The 15198-nt window shown below is 54.6% G+C and overlaps 2 protein-coding genes across 2 annotated transcripts in view; one reads left to right on the plus strand and one right to left on the minus strand.

Annotated features, from left to right (window-relative positions):
- The first annotated feature begins 10 nt into the window (after positions 1-10).
- On the plus strand, positions 11-2399 carry MRM3 (mitochondrial rRNA methyltransferase 3). The gene is made up of 4 exons (XM_042830135.1): positions 11-261; positions 342-586; positions 1391-1546; positions 1732-2399. The coding sequence occupies exons 1-4, from the start codon at positions 11-13 to the stop codon at positions 2298-2300; spliced, it is 1221 nt and encodes a 406-aa protein (XP_042686069.1). The 3' UTR covers positions 2301-2399.
- A 1786-nt stretch (positions 2400-4185) lies between these two features.
- NXN (nucleoredoxin) overlaps positions 4186-15198 on the minus strand; it is a 48384-nt gene continuing 37371 nt past the window's right edge. The window contains exons 6-8 of the mRNA XM_042830317.1: positions 10582-10761; positions 8045-8169; positions 4186-5446 (exon numbers count right to left, since the gene is read on the minus strand). Coding sequence (XP_042686251.1) covers positions 5264-5446; positions 8045-8169; positions 10582-10761 — 488 coding nt within the window. The 3' untranslated portion in view covers positions 4186-5263. The remainder of the gene's footprint in view (positions 5447-8044; positions 8170-10581; positions 10762-15198) is intronic.

A 15198-nucleotide genomic window follows, 5' to 3' on the forward strand; every position in this document is an offset into this window, starting at 1 on the left:
GCGGATCAAGATGGCGGCGCTGAGGCGCGCCGTGCCGGTGCTGAGCCGGGCGCTGGCGGGGCCCGGTGGGGCGGCCCCGGGACGGCGTTGGGTGCGGGCGCTGAGGCGCAGCCCTGTGCGGGTGCTGCCGCCGCTGAAGGAGCAGGCCAAGGCGCAGCAGAGCCCCGTGGAGCACCATCCGCCTCTCCCGGCTGTGGAGCGGGACTCGGCCGGGCCCGGGCTGTGGTACGAGAAGGCGTCGCCCGGCGACAGGAGCCTGGGGTGAGGCGTGACGGCGGGAGCGGCCCCGTCCCGGCAGCGCTCCCCTCACCTCACGCTTTCTACCCTCGTTTTCTCCCCAGAAAAGTGGTGACCATCGCTAAGTCGCGGAGTTTCCGCGACCGCCACGGGAAAGTGCTGCTGGAGGGGCAGAGGCTGATCCGGGACGCGCTGGAGGCGGGCGCCGTGCCCCGGGCTTTGTTCTTCAGCACCGCCCTGCACCTGAGGGAGCTGCCGCCGGCACCGCTGAAGGGAGCCCGCCTGGTGAGGGTGAGGTTCGAGGACATCAAGTGCTGGTCCGACGTGGTGGCCCCGCAGGGGATGATAGGTGAGATGCGATAGAAACAGTGACAACGGTGCTCAGGGAAGTCATTTCACAGCTGATAAGCGGATAACGACGATCTCTGGCTTCTAGCAGCTTTGGCAGCGTGTCAAACACAGCGTAATTGGAGAGCTCCCTTCTGCTGTGAGAGCTGTGAAAGCGGCTGCTGGAGTCGTACAGGGTGCTAATGCTCGATTGTCACAGCACGCTGCTTTAGCTCTGCTGGGAAATGGTTCTCTCTGTGGAGTGACAAACTCTTCACAAATGTCCCTTATGCAGTGTGTCCAAAGATGGGCAATGGAGCTTTGCAGGGTGTGGAGCAGAAATCTTAGAGGGAGCAGGTGAGTGAATTGGGATGGTTCAGATCCCTTGGCCTCGTGAGTGAGGCCTCACTGATCTCTACAGTGACTTGAAAGATTGTAGTGAGGTGGGGGCTGGTCTGTGCTCCCACGTAACAGCAATAGGACACAAGGGGATGGTCTCAAGTTGCACCATGGGAAGTTCAGGTTGGATATTTGGAAGCTTATTCTCTGAAAGAGTGGTCAAGCAGTGGGACAGGCTGCCCCATGAAGCGAGGGAGTCCCCATCCCTGGAGGCATTTGAGAAACATGGAGATGAGGCACTGAGGAACACGGTTCAGGGGGCCTGGAGGGAATTAGGTGGGGTTGGACTCAGGAATCTTTATGGTCTTTCCTTACCTTAATGATTCTGTGATTCCCTGGGGCTTTCTCCTGCACATCTACAGCTATGACAGCCAGCCCTCTCTTTGTGGTGCATCACCCAAAGCTCATCAGCACTTTGTCTCTTCAGGGATCTTCTCCAAGCCTGACCATGCCAAGATGTCCTATCCTGCTGCCCAGCTGCCCCTAGTTCTCATCTGTGACAACATCCGGGATCCAGGAAACCTGGGGACTATTCTGAGATCTGCAGCAGGAGCAGGTTGTGAAAAAGTGTTGCTAACCAAAGGTAAGGGCCTTTTTTCCAGGACAGGTGTTTAGTTTGACAGATCTCTGGGGTAAGGCAGTGCTTAAAGATGTTGTTTCATGAAATTTGTAAGCAGTGTCCAGCACAGACAGGTTTTGCTGTGGGAAGCAGTTCCTGTGTCTTTGCTGGAACTGCTGCACTGTCACTGTTTTCCTCCCCTGTCTCAGGCTGTGTGGATCCATGGGAGCCAAAGGTGCTTCGTGCAGGCATGGGAGCTCACTTCCGTGTGCCCATTGTTGCCAATCTGGACTGGGAATCTGTTCCCAGCAACCTTCCTTCTGGTGTGCGGGTCTGCGTGGCTGACAACAAAGACCCAGGGGCTCAGGCTGAGACAGAACACACATCCCAGGGAGCTGGCAGGTCTGGCTCCCTTTCTGGCAACCCAGAGGCTCCTGTAAAACCCAAACGCAAGGCTGCTCCTCCTGAACATGAAGATGAGGAGGGAACGGAGGGCGTCTGCGCCTCGGAGCTTGCTGCACAGTATTACTATGAGAACTGGATGCAGTCCCCAGCAGCAGTCGTGGTTGGTGGAGAGACCCACGGCCTGAGCCCAGAGGCACTTCACCTTGCAGCCAGCACAGGTGGGAAGAGACTGGTCATCCCTGTGGTGCCTGGTGTGGACAGTTTGAACTCTGCTGTAGCTGCTGCCATAGTGCTATTTGAAGGGAAGAGGCAGTTGCAGTGGAGGAAGCACAAGCAAGAAGATGAAAGGCAGAAGTTCCCAGTAGTGGGATAAACTGCTGAGACTTGGGTGCTGAAGCAGCACCCCTTCCCTTTGGCACTCCGCAGAGGAATTAATTAATAAAAGAGCAGCCTGGTCTGTTTTGTTTGCTAAGAGATTGTTAAATAGCTGTGCCTGGAGCTAGCCTCTCTTGCTCCGTGCTAGTGCAAGTGGAGCATGAGCTCCCCAACTTACCTGTGTGTGTGTGTGTGCCCCGGGGGGTGGGAGGAGGGACACAGCTTGCCCTGTGCCTCGCCAGGAATGCTGCAGAGAGGTGAGCAGAACTCCATTCACACCAAACCCCACGTAGCAGCTGCAGTAGCATCAGTGCCAGCCTGGCCAGGATGCTGCTGGCAAAGCATTTCATTCCTCTTGCAGCCCTTAGGCTGTGCAACCACCAGTACTGCTGGACTGCTTGCCTGGGGACAAAGGAGCCACTGTACTTGTGGCTCTGGGTTAGGAACGCCTGACAGCTGCCACCTGAGCAGCTCCTGTCCATGCTTACACAAACCCTGTGCCTCATCAGGCACCCCACCGTGATGCAGGGCAGCAGAGCACCAAGAACTGTGCTACTGCCAGGACATTGGCCTGTCCCAAGCAGCTCAGCTCTGGCAGCTGGGCCTCAGCACTGATAAATTATGAATGAGGGACTGGAACAGTGAGCTGCAGGCACTGCTGCTCCTCAGATGGATGTTCACAGTGAGAGTAAGACCGGGGGCCCTGTCCATGTCTCCTTGAGGACAGTATTAGCTTGCACTAACACCCTCCTCCGCTGCAGGACTGGGGGCTCCTGCCCACGTTGCACGATGCTCTCAGCTTCCCTGACAGCTGTGTGTTGACTGACAGCTCCTGTGACAGCGCTGGCTGCCACCTGCCTTCACTGGCTGCGAGTTGCATGAGCTGCTCACTCAGCCACTGCTGGCTCCTGTTTCCTGTTACCACCGAAAGGTCATTGATAGGTCTGATTGTGAGACACCCAGACTGCCAGCCTCCTCCACATCTAAGCCCTGATAGCTGAGGACTAAGCCGGCATTAGCTCATAGCTGAAAGTGTTCCAGCCAACCAGTTCTATCCCCACAGACTGGTTCTGTCCTAGTTCCCATCAAATCGACCCCATACAACCCAATTCTAGGGCAGAAAATTGCTGCTTTGCTCCAGTTCCTACCAAGCAGTGACCAGCGTGACAGTGGCAGGCATTGCTGCCTCTCTGGGAGCCCCAACCGCAGTGTCCAGAGGGAAACAAATACGGGCTCTCCCTGCCTACAAACATCAGCCACTGCTGCATGACCAAACACTACAGACACCGCGGTTCCAGTTCCAACCTCACTGTAACTGTTTTTCAAACCACAAACACGAGATTGCCCCCAAACCAGCAGGACCTGCAGTACACAGACAACGTGCGCTAGGTGGCAGTGGGGTCTGGAAGTGATTCTATTGCCTAGCTGCTCCACATGCAGCAAGAATTGGGACTGCAATCGCACTGCGCGCTCCCTTAACCCTGAGGTGGATGGTAACTCACCAAAGCATTGCTCCCTCAAAAAATCCCCAGAAAAGAGGGGATCTGAGTTAATTCAGCTCATCGGGGGCACTACGGAAGCAGGGCTGAGACCACCTTCCAGCCTAGTGCTGGGGAGGGCAGTGAGCTGTGGCTGACAGCTGCACCGTGCTGCTGCTTCCTGACCGCCTCACAGCTCAGCTAAGCAGCACCGAACACGAGAATCTGAAACGTGCAAAACAACAAGAGAGATTTACACCATTTCTGCCTTTTCCGCACTTGGCTGCTTTTCCCAACTCCTGCCAGGGTGGGTTGCTGTAACAGTGATAAAGGGAGAGGCTGTAATCCTGCCATTGCTGACAAACGAGCTGAAAGGAAACGTGGTGGCTCACACAACGCCCACTATTGAGCTCCAGGACACCGCCCTGATGGAAACAGCACCGGGGTCTGTGCTGGGCTGCAGGACGCGGCAACCGGCACCTCCCAGCTCGGTTATTCCATCAGTTTTATTACAAAGTTCCAATCACCATGTACAGTTTTTACAATGTCACTTTCGGGAAGGCTTGGCTGTGCTGCTAAGGACTGGAATCATTTTTTTTTTTTTTCTTTTTTTTTTCTTTTTTCTTTTTCTTTTTTTTTAAAGAACAGCACCATTACTGTCAGGTTTGGGACACACCTACAAAAAACAACTAACATAGAAGGGTCGACAATTCATAGAGAGAAGGAACAGGAAAGGGAGAGGGCATAGGGAGAGTACAAGGGAGAGACCACGGGGAGACGAGGGCAGCCTGGTGGTGTTCTGCTCCTGGCTCAGTGCAGGAGGGACATCCGTGTGCCACGGGGGGGTTGGACTGCCCCAATGTGCGCAGCCAATGCTGCATAAGGCTGTTGGTGTGTGGGGTGGGAAAACTACCCAGGAAGTTCTCACCCCGAGGAGGAAAAGCCCGGCTGCGCTGTGGTCTTTCAGAGGTTGTCAGCAGTTAAGACTTTGTTTGGCCTCATCAGGGCACTGTTACTCAAGTGGGGAAGGAAGGTGGGGCAGGGGCAAAGGGGACAATTTCCTTATTGCTTCCTTAAAGTAATTTAGTCAGCAGAGGTTGTAGGAAAGGAAAGAAAAGGGAGAAGGAGAAAAAAAAAGAGCCCCGAGAACCCCATCCACCGCCTGATGCATACGTTGGGAAGAACACCATGCAAAAAGATTTGCCTGCTAGCTAGTGCCATGTATAAAGTAAGTACGGTAACAGTTCTGGCCTGGTTATTAGAGAATATATCACCACAAAGCACAAGCGAAGTCTCCGAACGCCAACGACTCCCTGCTGAAAGTGCATCTCAAGGAGTTTGCTTAGGAGAAGGATTCACTGCGTAGAACAAGGCACCACAAGAAGGTTGGATACTGGGTCGGGCGTGAGAACACGCTGGAGAATCCATGAGCGGCGGAAGAGAGACCTAGTTTTAAATAATGTCTGTGGGTGCAGAAGCTCCCTTAGATGGGCTCGGGTTTTAGCTTGTCTGCTAGAAAGTCGCTGACGAAGGCTTCCACGATCTCCGGCGTGATCTCCTCCACATCCATCACATACTTGGCTCTGGCCGACATGTCCAGGATGGTGAGCAGGGGTGCAGCCTCAGGCAGGTTGGTGTAATCCCGGAGAGAGTCAGTCATGTCATCCTGGAGGCCAAAACGAGAGGGAGAGAGGAGCATCAGCAGAGCTACACATCCAGGAGCAGCGCTGCTGCCATGCTGCACATCCCACAGAGCGCTGCGCTGCGCCGTGCTGAGCCCTACCACCTACCCACAGAGCAAACCCAGGCTTCACTCTCACCCTGCTTCTTCTTACCCCTCTCCAGCCCCTTCCTTCCTCTGTTTCACACCCCCCAGGACCTCTCACTCCACAGGCAGACCCACAGTGTGTGTGAGTGCAGGCCCAGAACCCACAGCACACTCCAGCAACGCGTTCAGCAGCCAGACAAATCACAAAAGGGAAAAACTCATTTATCTCTGCTGGGGCTGTGGAATTCAAACGTCGGTGCTGGGGCAATTCATTTCCTGAGCATGGCAGGGAAATGTGGGGACACACAGGGGCCGCGTCCAGATCGCCTGGTCACTGAAACCGGGCATTTCTCTGAGCAGTTTTCCAACAGCAGCGATGGAAATAAAGGAATCCAGAGGCGGCTGGGAGCAATGCAGCACGGGGCGGCGGCCGGCAGGGTGGTTCCTATCGCGCCTCCCCTTCCACTGCAGGGTTTTCTGGCGCAGGACCACGTGGCAGGGAAGGGAGAGCAGGGCTGGACCCGTGACCTCGGCCCCCAGCGCTTCCCACCTCTGGGACCGGCCAAGAGCCGAGGTGTTGGGATGCCTCGTCCTTTATGTGATCGCTGCAAAGCAACTGAAACCTTTTAATCAATGCAAAACCGGCCCAAAGGCGCTGGCAGAGGAATGGGAGGCGCCTGCTCCGGCCGCGGCCTGGTTGCATTGTGCACTGGGGCCAACGGAGACCCGAGGCCAGCAGCCAGGGCTATTGAGGTGACGGATGAATGAGACGTGCCGGATGCTCCCCATTCTTCGGCCCTGCTGCCACAGGGATGTCGGGAGCCGCATGAATAGCAGCAATGTTTCAGCTGCAGCCAGCAAGCAGGAGGAAAACGCTTCGCAGGCTCTGGGGGAGGGGGGCAGCTCCCAGACCCTCACCATAGAGCCTTTCCAACAAGAGACTCATTCAAGGGCGTGGGGCCGAGTTGGGACTTTCAGAGACCCGTCACGGCCATGGGAGCACAAGTGCCTGGGTGGAGGGGGCCCAAGGGGCTGTGGGTGGTGGTGGTGGGGGCTCAGCGTGGGGGGAGCCCGGTGCGGCATCGCAGGCCTCTTTGTGTGCTGGGCGGCTCCGGGGGACCCGCTGGTGCGCACTGCGGCTGTGACGTGAGCATGGAGGCCGGGCGGGCGAGCAAGCGCACAGCAGCTTGGCAGTTCCCACCTTCCTGGGTCCCACAGGAGGGGAGCCAGGAGCTTTTTTAGAGCCTGACACAAAACCTTTCCGGTTTGCAAGCCTATAGAAGGGTGAAACGCTACACACAGGACAAGAGTGTCCTGCTTCCCTGAAGTCCAAGAGCAGAACCCTGGCTCTGGGCACTCTGCACCACATTCCCAGCACCAGTCAAGCCACCAGTAGCGTGGCAGCTTGGGAAACACTCATTTCCCACAGGGTGGGTGAAGCCCAAGAGGAGGGAGTGCTGTGACAAAGCACCTTACAGCACAGCAGCCAAACCTCAGGCCTTGCAGATCTGCTCCGCAGGCAGCCCCTGCCCATTCCCAAAGGCAGTTTTGTCCAGCATTATCTGCACGGCACAGAAATCATCCTTCCCCATGGGATCGGGGCTGCCTCCACAGGAACTGGGCAGGCAGTAGCATGCAAACCAGCTGCAGGCCAGGCTCATCCTACACCACAGCCAGGGGCTGCCCCATCAACTGGGCGAGTGCACCCTGGGGTCCCTCACTTCAAAGCTGGGATGAGGAAAACCCTCTCCAGCGACGTGGGAGGGCTCTGCTCTGCTAGCCTCTCCCCTTCCAGGCAGCCTGGGCTGGCCTGGCCCAGCTCCCAGCAGAGCCCATGCTGCCAGCACATGCTGGCACCACCGCGATGACTTTGGGCAGCTGCCAGCCCATTAGGGAAGAGGCTGGAGTGCTAGTCCCTTCCCTTCACTCAGGGTGGCAAGAAAAGCAGCAGCACTGCAGTGAGGTGGGAAGCACAGCCAGGCTGACCTGGCTGCCAACAGACTGAAAGCAGAGACTGACTGGGAGTGCTGCCCATGCAGCCAGCACACACAGCCCCAGTGTTTGAAGTGGCCGCATGGAGCTGGGAGCCCCAGCGTGGGAGCTTGCCACCCACTCCTGTCTCCCAGCGCCCATCTCTGCCTGTCCCCACCAGTTCCCTTCCTGGCCTTGAGGCTTTCCCACCTTTGTACAAGCCCAAGACTCAAAGTACTGAGGGCAACCTACAGCAAAACTTGGGAAAGAATCCCTCAGCTACTAGAATCCAACCCAGGTTGCGTGGCTTCACTCAGCTCAGCTGAGTTCCATGATGAGTTGCTGCAGCTCCGTGTCTCAGTTTACCCACCTGGACAGCAGACAGCACTACCCAACCCAGCTCAGATCCTGAGGCCCGTGGCTCAGCAGCACACAGGATGGAAACTGCCCTGTTTCCACCAGCCCCAGCAGCACAGGATGCAGCCCTGTGCTTGCAGGGAGCCCTCACGTTCCCCTCCTGCTTACCTCGCCGGCCACAAAGAAGAGCAACGGTGCCTCCTCCTCTTTGGCTTTGTACTTGGCAATGATTTTTTCAGCTATGGGCTGAATCAGTTGTTTCGCTGCCTCCGACTCTCCGTCATCCTCTGAATCTGCAGGGCACAGACGTGGGGAGACGATACAAAAAGGTTAGGATCAAACAGATGCAAACAGCCCGGGGCACGGGCAGCTCTACCCCACAGCAGCAACAAGGAGGAAATAGGAGTCTGAACACACAGCAGCAACTTCAAAGCCATGCGGCTGTGTAGCAATTAGGGAGCAGCTGAATTGCACTTTTCATGTGAGACAGGGAAACATGTAACAGAAGAGCAGCGCCCGCTCCCAAAATACTTCACCGCTTGCTCCCTTGGTGCTGCTGCTGCAGCAGCACAGGGACAAACAGAAGCAACAAAGCTGGTGTGCAGCTTGAAAAGGTCGGGCTGTTTTGAAGACCAAACGAACGAGCTGCCTGCCACCCTGCCCGCCACCCACCATCCCTCCGCCTTGGGACGGCAGCTCAGCAGCTTTTCTGCTCGAGTCTCCGCAGCCACGGCTCTGTAAAGGCAGCTTTGATTTGCCAGAGGTGGAGTAGAAAGAGATGGAAACATCAATCAAATGCCAGCCACCGCTGAAGTTCAAATACTGAATTGGAGAGAAGAGAGACAGCGTCCTTGAGCAGCACCTAGATGAAACGATTTCAATTTGGGGACAACTTTCAGCGAGAAAAAAAATAATAAATAATTAAAACAAAAACCATAAAAAAAACCACCAAGAAAACAGGCTCCTTGTTGCCTGGCAGTGTGCAGCTCGTGTGAAACCCTGGAACCACCTGGTGGGCACTTCCCAGTACCAGAGCTTTTGCACAGTGCTTCCCCACCTCCTCCCTGGCTTCTTCAAGCAAAGACAAGAACGCTGAGGACACTGCATACTGCACTGTTGGATGTGTCCTGTGTGGATGACAGAGATAAATACTTAGAGCTGTGGGGCTTATGCAGTGATTGATTTTTCTGCTAACAAACGCTGCTGGCTGCACTCCAGGCCAGCCCTCAACATTCTGGCTAACCCAGCCCTAAACTCTCCAGCGGCAGATGTACATCGCTCAGCATTTATTCACCCCTGATTCTTGCTAAGCCCACTGACACAGCCCCGACCTCACACACTGCACTCAGCAAATCCCATGTCCCTCCCAGTGCCTCAGGCTGCTTCTCCCTGGGGGTGCTGCTGTCTCCAGGTGACCCCAACATCAGCTGAACACGGAAAGCACAACTGAGCTCTGCACTGCCCCAAAAAGCAAGGACACTGCTGCTGGGGGTCTCTCAGCTGGACACAGGTTGGCCAGAAGCCTCCATCCCCTCGTTCCCAGTGCACAACTTAGTGCAGCACCAGCAGCTTTCACCAAGGCTGAGCATCCCCTTGGACCCAGGCGAGAGCCCTGGCCGCTGTTTGCAGAAAGGTGATAGAAAAACTTTGCTCAGAGCAATACAAAAATAACTCTTTCTCGAGGCCTGCAGCGACAGCCCCCATCAATCACACTCAGCGTGCAGAGCGAGTCCTCCCAGCTTGAGGAGAGTATTTTTGGCTCTGTGCTCACATCCCCTGCTGTGTTCTACTGAATAAATAATCAGGGTCAAAAGGAAATCTGAAAGGGAGAAAGGGAAAGAGCAAGAGACACATCATAAATGCTGCAGAAAAGGATTTTTCGCTAACAAAGGGGGCATGAGGAAGCAGGACACAAGCCCTGACTGCGTCCCAGCAGCCCCCAGCACACTCCAGTGCCTGGCAAGCAGGCTCAGGGTGACACAGGCTCTTCAGCAAACCCACTGCACTCTGATCAGGGCAAGTGCAGCTTCCCCACTGGGCTCTTCTGCTCATTGGGATCACTGGTGAGATTTCACCATCTCCTGCTGGATGGGAAGGACTAGGACAACCCAGCTGTGCTCCAGGCCCATCTCCAGCCACAGCTGAGCTTCATGGGTGGGTAAGCAGGAGCAGAGGAACCCCAGCTTGGGAGGGGAAGCCTGTTTTGTCCTGCAGCCAGATCCCCATGTAGAGGGGACACTCAAGAACCAACAAACCTTGCTCAGCCATGGAATTCAAGCCCTGAGCTGCAGTTGCCAGCATACAGCTGTAACCCTTCTGCCTCCCAAGCTTCAGGTATCAGCTCCAGAAAAGGCCTTCCTCCTCTCAGCCACCACCAGTGCATTTCTAGCACTCTTCAATATTAATTAGCATGCCTCACCACAGCCACCACTAAAGCGTCTTTTATGACAGCTCCTCTCTGCTGCAAATGGCTGCTCCGCAGCATGTCTCACTGCAGGGCTGGAGTTGCAGAGTTGGAGGTGCAGACATGGGCAGCTGTGTCATGGGCATGGCTCTGGCAAACCCCTGTGAGCGGCAAGCAGCCTATGTTCCATTAGGGAGCAAGTTCCAGGACTGTCACCCTCTTGAATCCCCAAAGGGGAGGCAGCAAGCTGCAGAGCCCTCGCAGCACACAGACCCCTCCCTGCCAGGATTTGGCTCCATACCTACAAAGAGAACAAGGCAGGGGCCCTCGTTCAGTTGCACAGCGTTGGAGTCCGTCAGCTCCAGCACAGGTTTGGGGTGCCAGGGGAACTCTCGGCATTCGATGTCATTCAGCACCTCCACCCGCCCCTGCCGTGTGATCACCTCTCCCTGGGAGTCCAGCACAATGAGCGTTGGGATGCCTGTGATAGGAGAAAAACAGGGATTAGTAGCCAAAGTGCTAATATGGGAATAAAAGGGTGTGGGGAAAAGGATCCGTCCTATTGCCTCTGATCTGGCAGGAGCTCAACGTCAGTGCAGCCACTGCAGCTTATGTGATGGGAAGCGGGATCCCTGGATCCTGTTTCTGCTCTGGGAGAGCAGTAATTGAGGAGCCAGAGCAGGAAGCTGGGAGACAGTCTCCGGCATCGCCTTCCTTTCCTGTCTGACTACAGGGAGAGCTCACGCACTGCTGCCCCACGCTGATGTTCCTGCACACAACCTGTGGCACAGCAGACAGGACCCTGCTCAGGAGCTCACTGCATCTCACAAAGCATGGACAGAATTGTCTCCCGTGTGCACAGCAGAGCTCAGTACCCACACATGACCACCCCAGCGTGGAGACTCGTGGTTCAAAGCATCACAAGCAAACCTCGTGGCAAGGCAGGCTGCAAGCAGCAGCAGCCAGGAAGCAGGGTGTGTTTGTTCCCAGCAGAAGCCCACATTTCAGCAGCCATGAACTCCTTCATGAACCCCCCACACCCCTTCCGACACAGAAGTAATCATCCCATCATTTTCACAGCACACATCTGGGTCCAGTAGGTCACGAATGTTACATGGCTGGGACACCATTCTGTGTATGGAGAGGCAGACACCTGAGGCCCCCAGCTGATGAAAGGCTGAGGAGCAGAATGCAGCTGCACAGCAAGCACAGCCTTCACTGAATGAAATGGCCAAACAGGACTACTGGTCCTTACTGGGAATGCTCCAAGGAACTGGTGCACTGAGCAGGAACAGAGCTGGGCAGCTCTGCTGGCACCACCAGCCCAGTGGTTAAGAGAAGGGGAAGTTAAGCTCAGTGCTAATTCATTTGTGCTGCTCCTTCCCTCCCCAAGCCCCCAGGGGACCAAGGGGATGTGATGCTGGGACCCTGCTCCAATGATTGTGCAGCTCCTGCCCCAGCACAGCACTGGGGCTGTGGGGAAAGCTCCGCAGGCACCGGGCTGCAGAGCTACTGGATACTTCCTGCACTTCAAATCAATTTTGCAGGTAATTATTTCACCTTTTATTACTTTGGAGCCGGCTCCTAAGTTATTAAAAATGCTGTCCTGCTGGGTTTGCACATCGCACTTCTAGCTGTGTGTGCACCAGCAGCTGCTCAGACTGCAGAACGCACCATTATTTACCGTCCCCTGGAGCTGAGCAACACCAGATGGCACAGGGACCATGCAGAGCTGTGCCCTTAACCCAAAAAAGTGCCTTCTGTCTCGGGCAGAAAGCTGGCATCCAACAAACGGATGTAGGTGCACACCAAAACTGCAAGATTCAGGAATGAGTGCATGCACATGGATGCACTGAGCCTTCCCTGGCTGTGCTGCCAGCCCATAGGATGCTGCCAGCACCTCTGGGCAGGGCCACGTCCTTGCCAGGGGACAGCGTGGGAGCAGATGGGGAAACTGAGAATCCCTCACACCAGTGCCGGCCTGCAGATCACTGGCACTCATCCAAGCTGATTTCCCCAGCTGGGGCCCAGAGCTGCTCATTGCTGAGCACAATGCAGCTCCTCCAGCCCCAGTACAGCCAGGCTGAGTGCCCTCCTGCCTGCAGGATGGGGGTCCTGAGTTGTTTATTTCTGCAGCAGCCCTTGGGAGAGGGAGGAATGCATGTTCTACTTCATCCATGGAAAACAAACAAAGAAACAAACCAAAACCAGAGAAATAATCAGTTAAATATGTCCCTCTATACAAAGATGGATAAGGGTAGATGTGGCATAGCCCCTCTCTCCTGAGAATAATGTGTGGCTATGTGGCAGAGAGTGCCAACTTAGGCCAGAGCACATTCTGCCCAGAGCTATAGGGCTGGAAAGCCCAAGGATAAAACAAAAGCCTTATGAGGAGTGCACTAAAATGAGAACCTGAAATCACAGCCAGGATAGGTATGAGAAGAGAAAGGGATCCCAGCAATAGCTAAGGGATTTTTCTTCTTGGTTGCAGAGAGCGCGGCTTTAATGATGCTTTCATTCATCCCACCTGGCTGCAGCAGACGTCTTAAGACAGCTCTCCCAGGAAGCCTTAAGCACAAGCTAGAAAAACACAGCAGATGTGACACAGGCTCAGAAGAACTGCAGCTTTTCACATCAGGACCATCTGCAGCTCTGCTCTAACGACACACAAGTCAAACCGTTGGGAATAAAGGCAAGGTTTCACCAGAAGGCAGTGGGCTGCTGGCTCTGCAGGCTGTGGGGCCTTGGCCCTCGGATTTGCTGGCTGGGACAAAGCAAGGAGTGGCTGCATGCAGCTGAGATTTAGTACAAGTCAATTCCCAACATCTGACCAGGTACTGTGCAGGGGATACCAGCTGGTGACTGTCCCAGCCAGTAGCACACAGAGGAGGCTTCCAAGCCCCAGAACAGATAGCTATGGCAAGCCCCTGCAGTGTGGCCCTGGGGGTGAATGGTGCTGAATGTCAGTGAGGTGCTGCTCTTGGGACACGCCTGCAGGCAAGGCTTGTTCTGCACTGACTGCTGATGGCTGCCCCTGACCTGCAGGAGGATGGAGCTGCAGGAGCTGGTGGTCAAAGCCAACAGGAATGGCTCATGCTGGTGATTTCATCTGGGAAAAACACTGTTTTCTGTCATAAAGGACATAAAAAAAACATCCCGAAAGGAAGGAAAAGGGAGACAATTTGATACCGGGCCCCAAGAGACAGGGGCCAGGCAGCCCGTGTCAGCAGCAGGCTCTGCTGTCAGATACTCATCACTCAGTGCTCAGCCCAACTGCTATCAGGCATTTCCTCATCCACCCAACAACAGCTTCCAAATCACAGCAGCAAACTGAGACAACAAACCTTCCTACCCTCGCCTCTAAGCCCAGAGGTTCATTTCAAGCCACATTTATTAGAAATACTCGATCAAATCATTTTCCATGCAGGAGAAACCAGCGTGCTACTGCTGTCTCCTGGCACTGTCGTCCTATACAACAGTGGGTTACTCACGAGCCCTATGAATTCTAGGCATTTCTCTAGGAAATACATGGCTGACTGTCTGTCCCAGCCTGCCTGCAGGTCCAGGCGAGCGGCTGCATTCCCCTCATTCCAGCCCAGACAGGGCTGCTCACATTCCTCTCATGCACGGGGCTGCACTCGCTGGGTCAGCTGCAAGAGCTGCACAGTAACACAGCGTGATGGCTGGGCTTGCAAATCCTAAGGGAATGCCAAGAAAGAGATTTTCTATCACAGAAAATCTTATTCATTACCTTCTGGTATTCAAAATAGCTCCAGGGTAGGGAGAGGTTAAACAGAGTGGAAGCAATTGGGAAAACTCTCTCTGTCCCTACCCCTGCAAGGCACAAAGCATCAGAAATACTACTGAAGCCAAGAGAAGCACATGATGATCAGCACCCCACATAATTCAGGTCTTCATCCATTTACGATTCACATCCTCACCCTGGATGCCTGCTATTTGGTCCCCTCCAGACCTGCAGCACTGGGTCTGTGGGATCAGCTCTCAGCAAGGCCACAGCCCTTCCTGCACCTCCTTTTGCCAGCGAGCCCCAAAGTCCAGCAGACTGAAGCAGGCTGCAAAGGAGCCTGTCTGACCTGGGAATAATCAGGGCCTGCTCTAGACACAGGTCATTCTGTTAGTGCTACCCCACAGACACCAGTGATTTCATCTGCTATTCAGAACATTTAGATCTGCATATGCAGACACGCACCAAAGCACCCAGCTGCTAAAACTTCCAAGACTCAAAAAATAAGACTCTAAGATAAACCACCCTGTGTTTTAACTTTTTTGGGAATGCCAATAACACATCTGAAATCTTGAGGCCGATTTCACGATTTGCAGCCTGTTGAGAGCCACGTGACATGCAGGATCCATAAATTTCACCTTTCATTTGGCATCAGAAGCTCCTCATCAACCACAAAGCTCTGCTTTCCTTTCTGGATCCATATGGTGAAGGCTGAGGTTGCTGCAGTGCATCTGTCCCTGTTGCCACGGCCACCCCAGAGCATACTGAGCACTCTCTTGGTCTCCTAAACTCCTTCCCCTGCATCTCTGGCTGGGCATCCTTAACCACCAAGCCTTAAACCAAACCCACACCTACTAACCTGGGTGCTTCCCACCCCCTCCCTACTCACCTACAGCCACTACGTGTTATTTTAGAGCCTTTTGGGGGCTCTGGTAATTGCCGTGAGTCATAACACCAGAATTTAGTTATCAAGAAGAATCATAGATCAGACGTTCTGCAATGAATATTGTATAAGCTTCAGATGAGAATTAGCATAGACGGGCTCAGTTTGACTCTACGCATTAGAAAATGGATTCAGTTCCCACGAGGCGAGCATTTTGCGAAAACATGGGGGCCAAATGATTTGTTACTGAACCTGGCAATGCATTTATTTATATATTAAAACCCATATCC

This window comes from Centrocercus urophasianus, unplaced genomic scaffold (genome assembly GCF_019232065.1).
Source record: "Centrocercus urophasianus isolate 14NV4802_14NV808 unplaced genomic scaffold, USGS_Curo_1.0 seq_33, whole genome shotgun sequence".
NCBI lineage: Eukaryota > Metazoa > Chordata > Aves > Galliformes > Phasianidae > Centrocercus > Centrocercus urophasianus.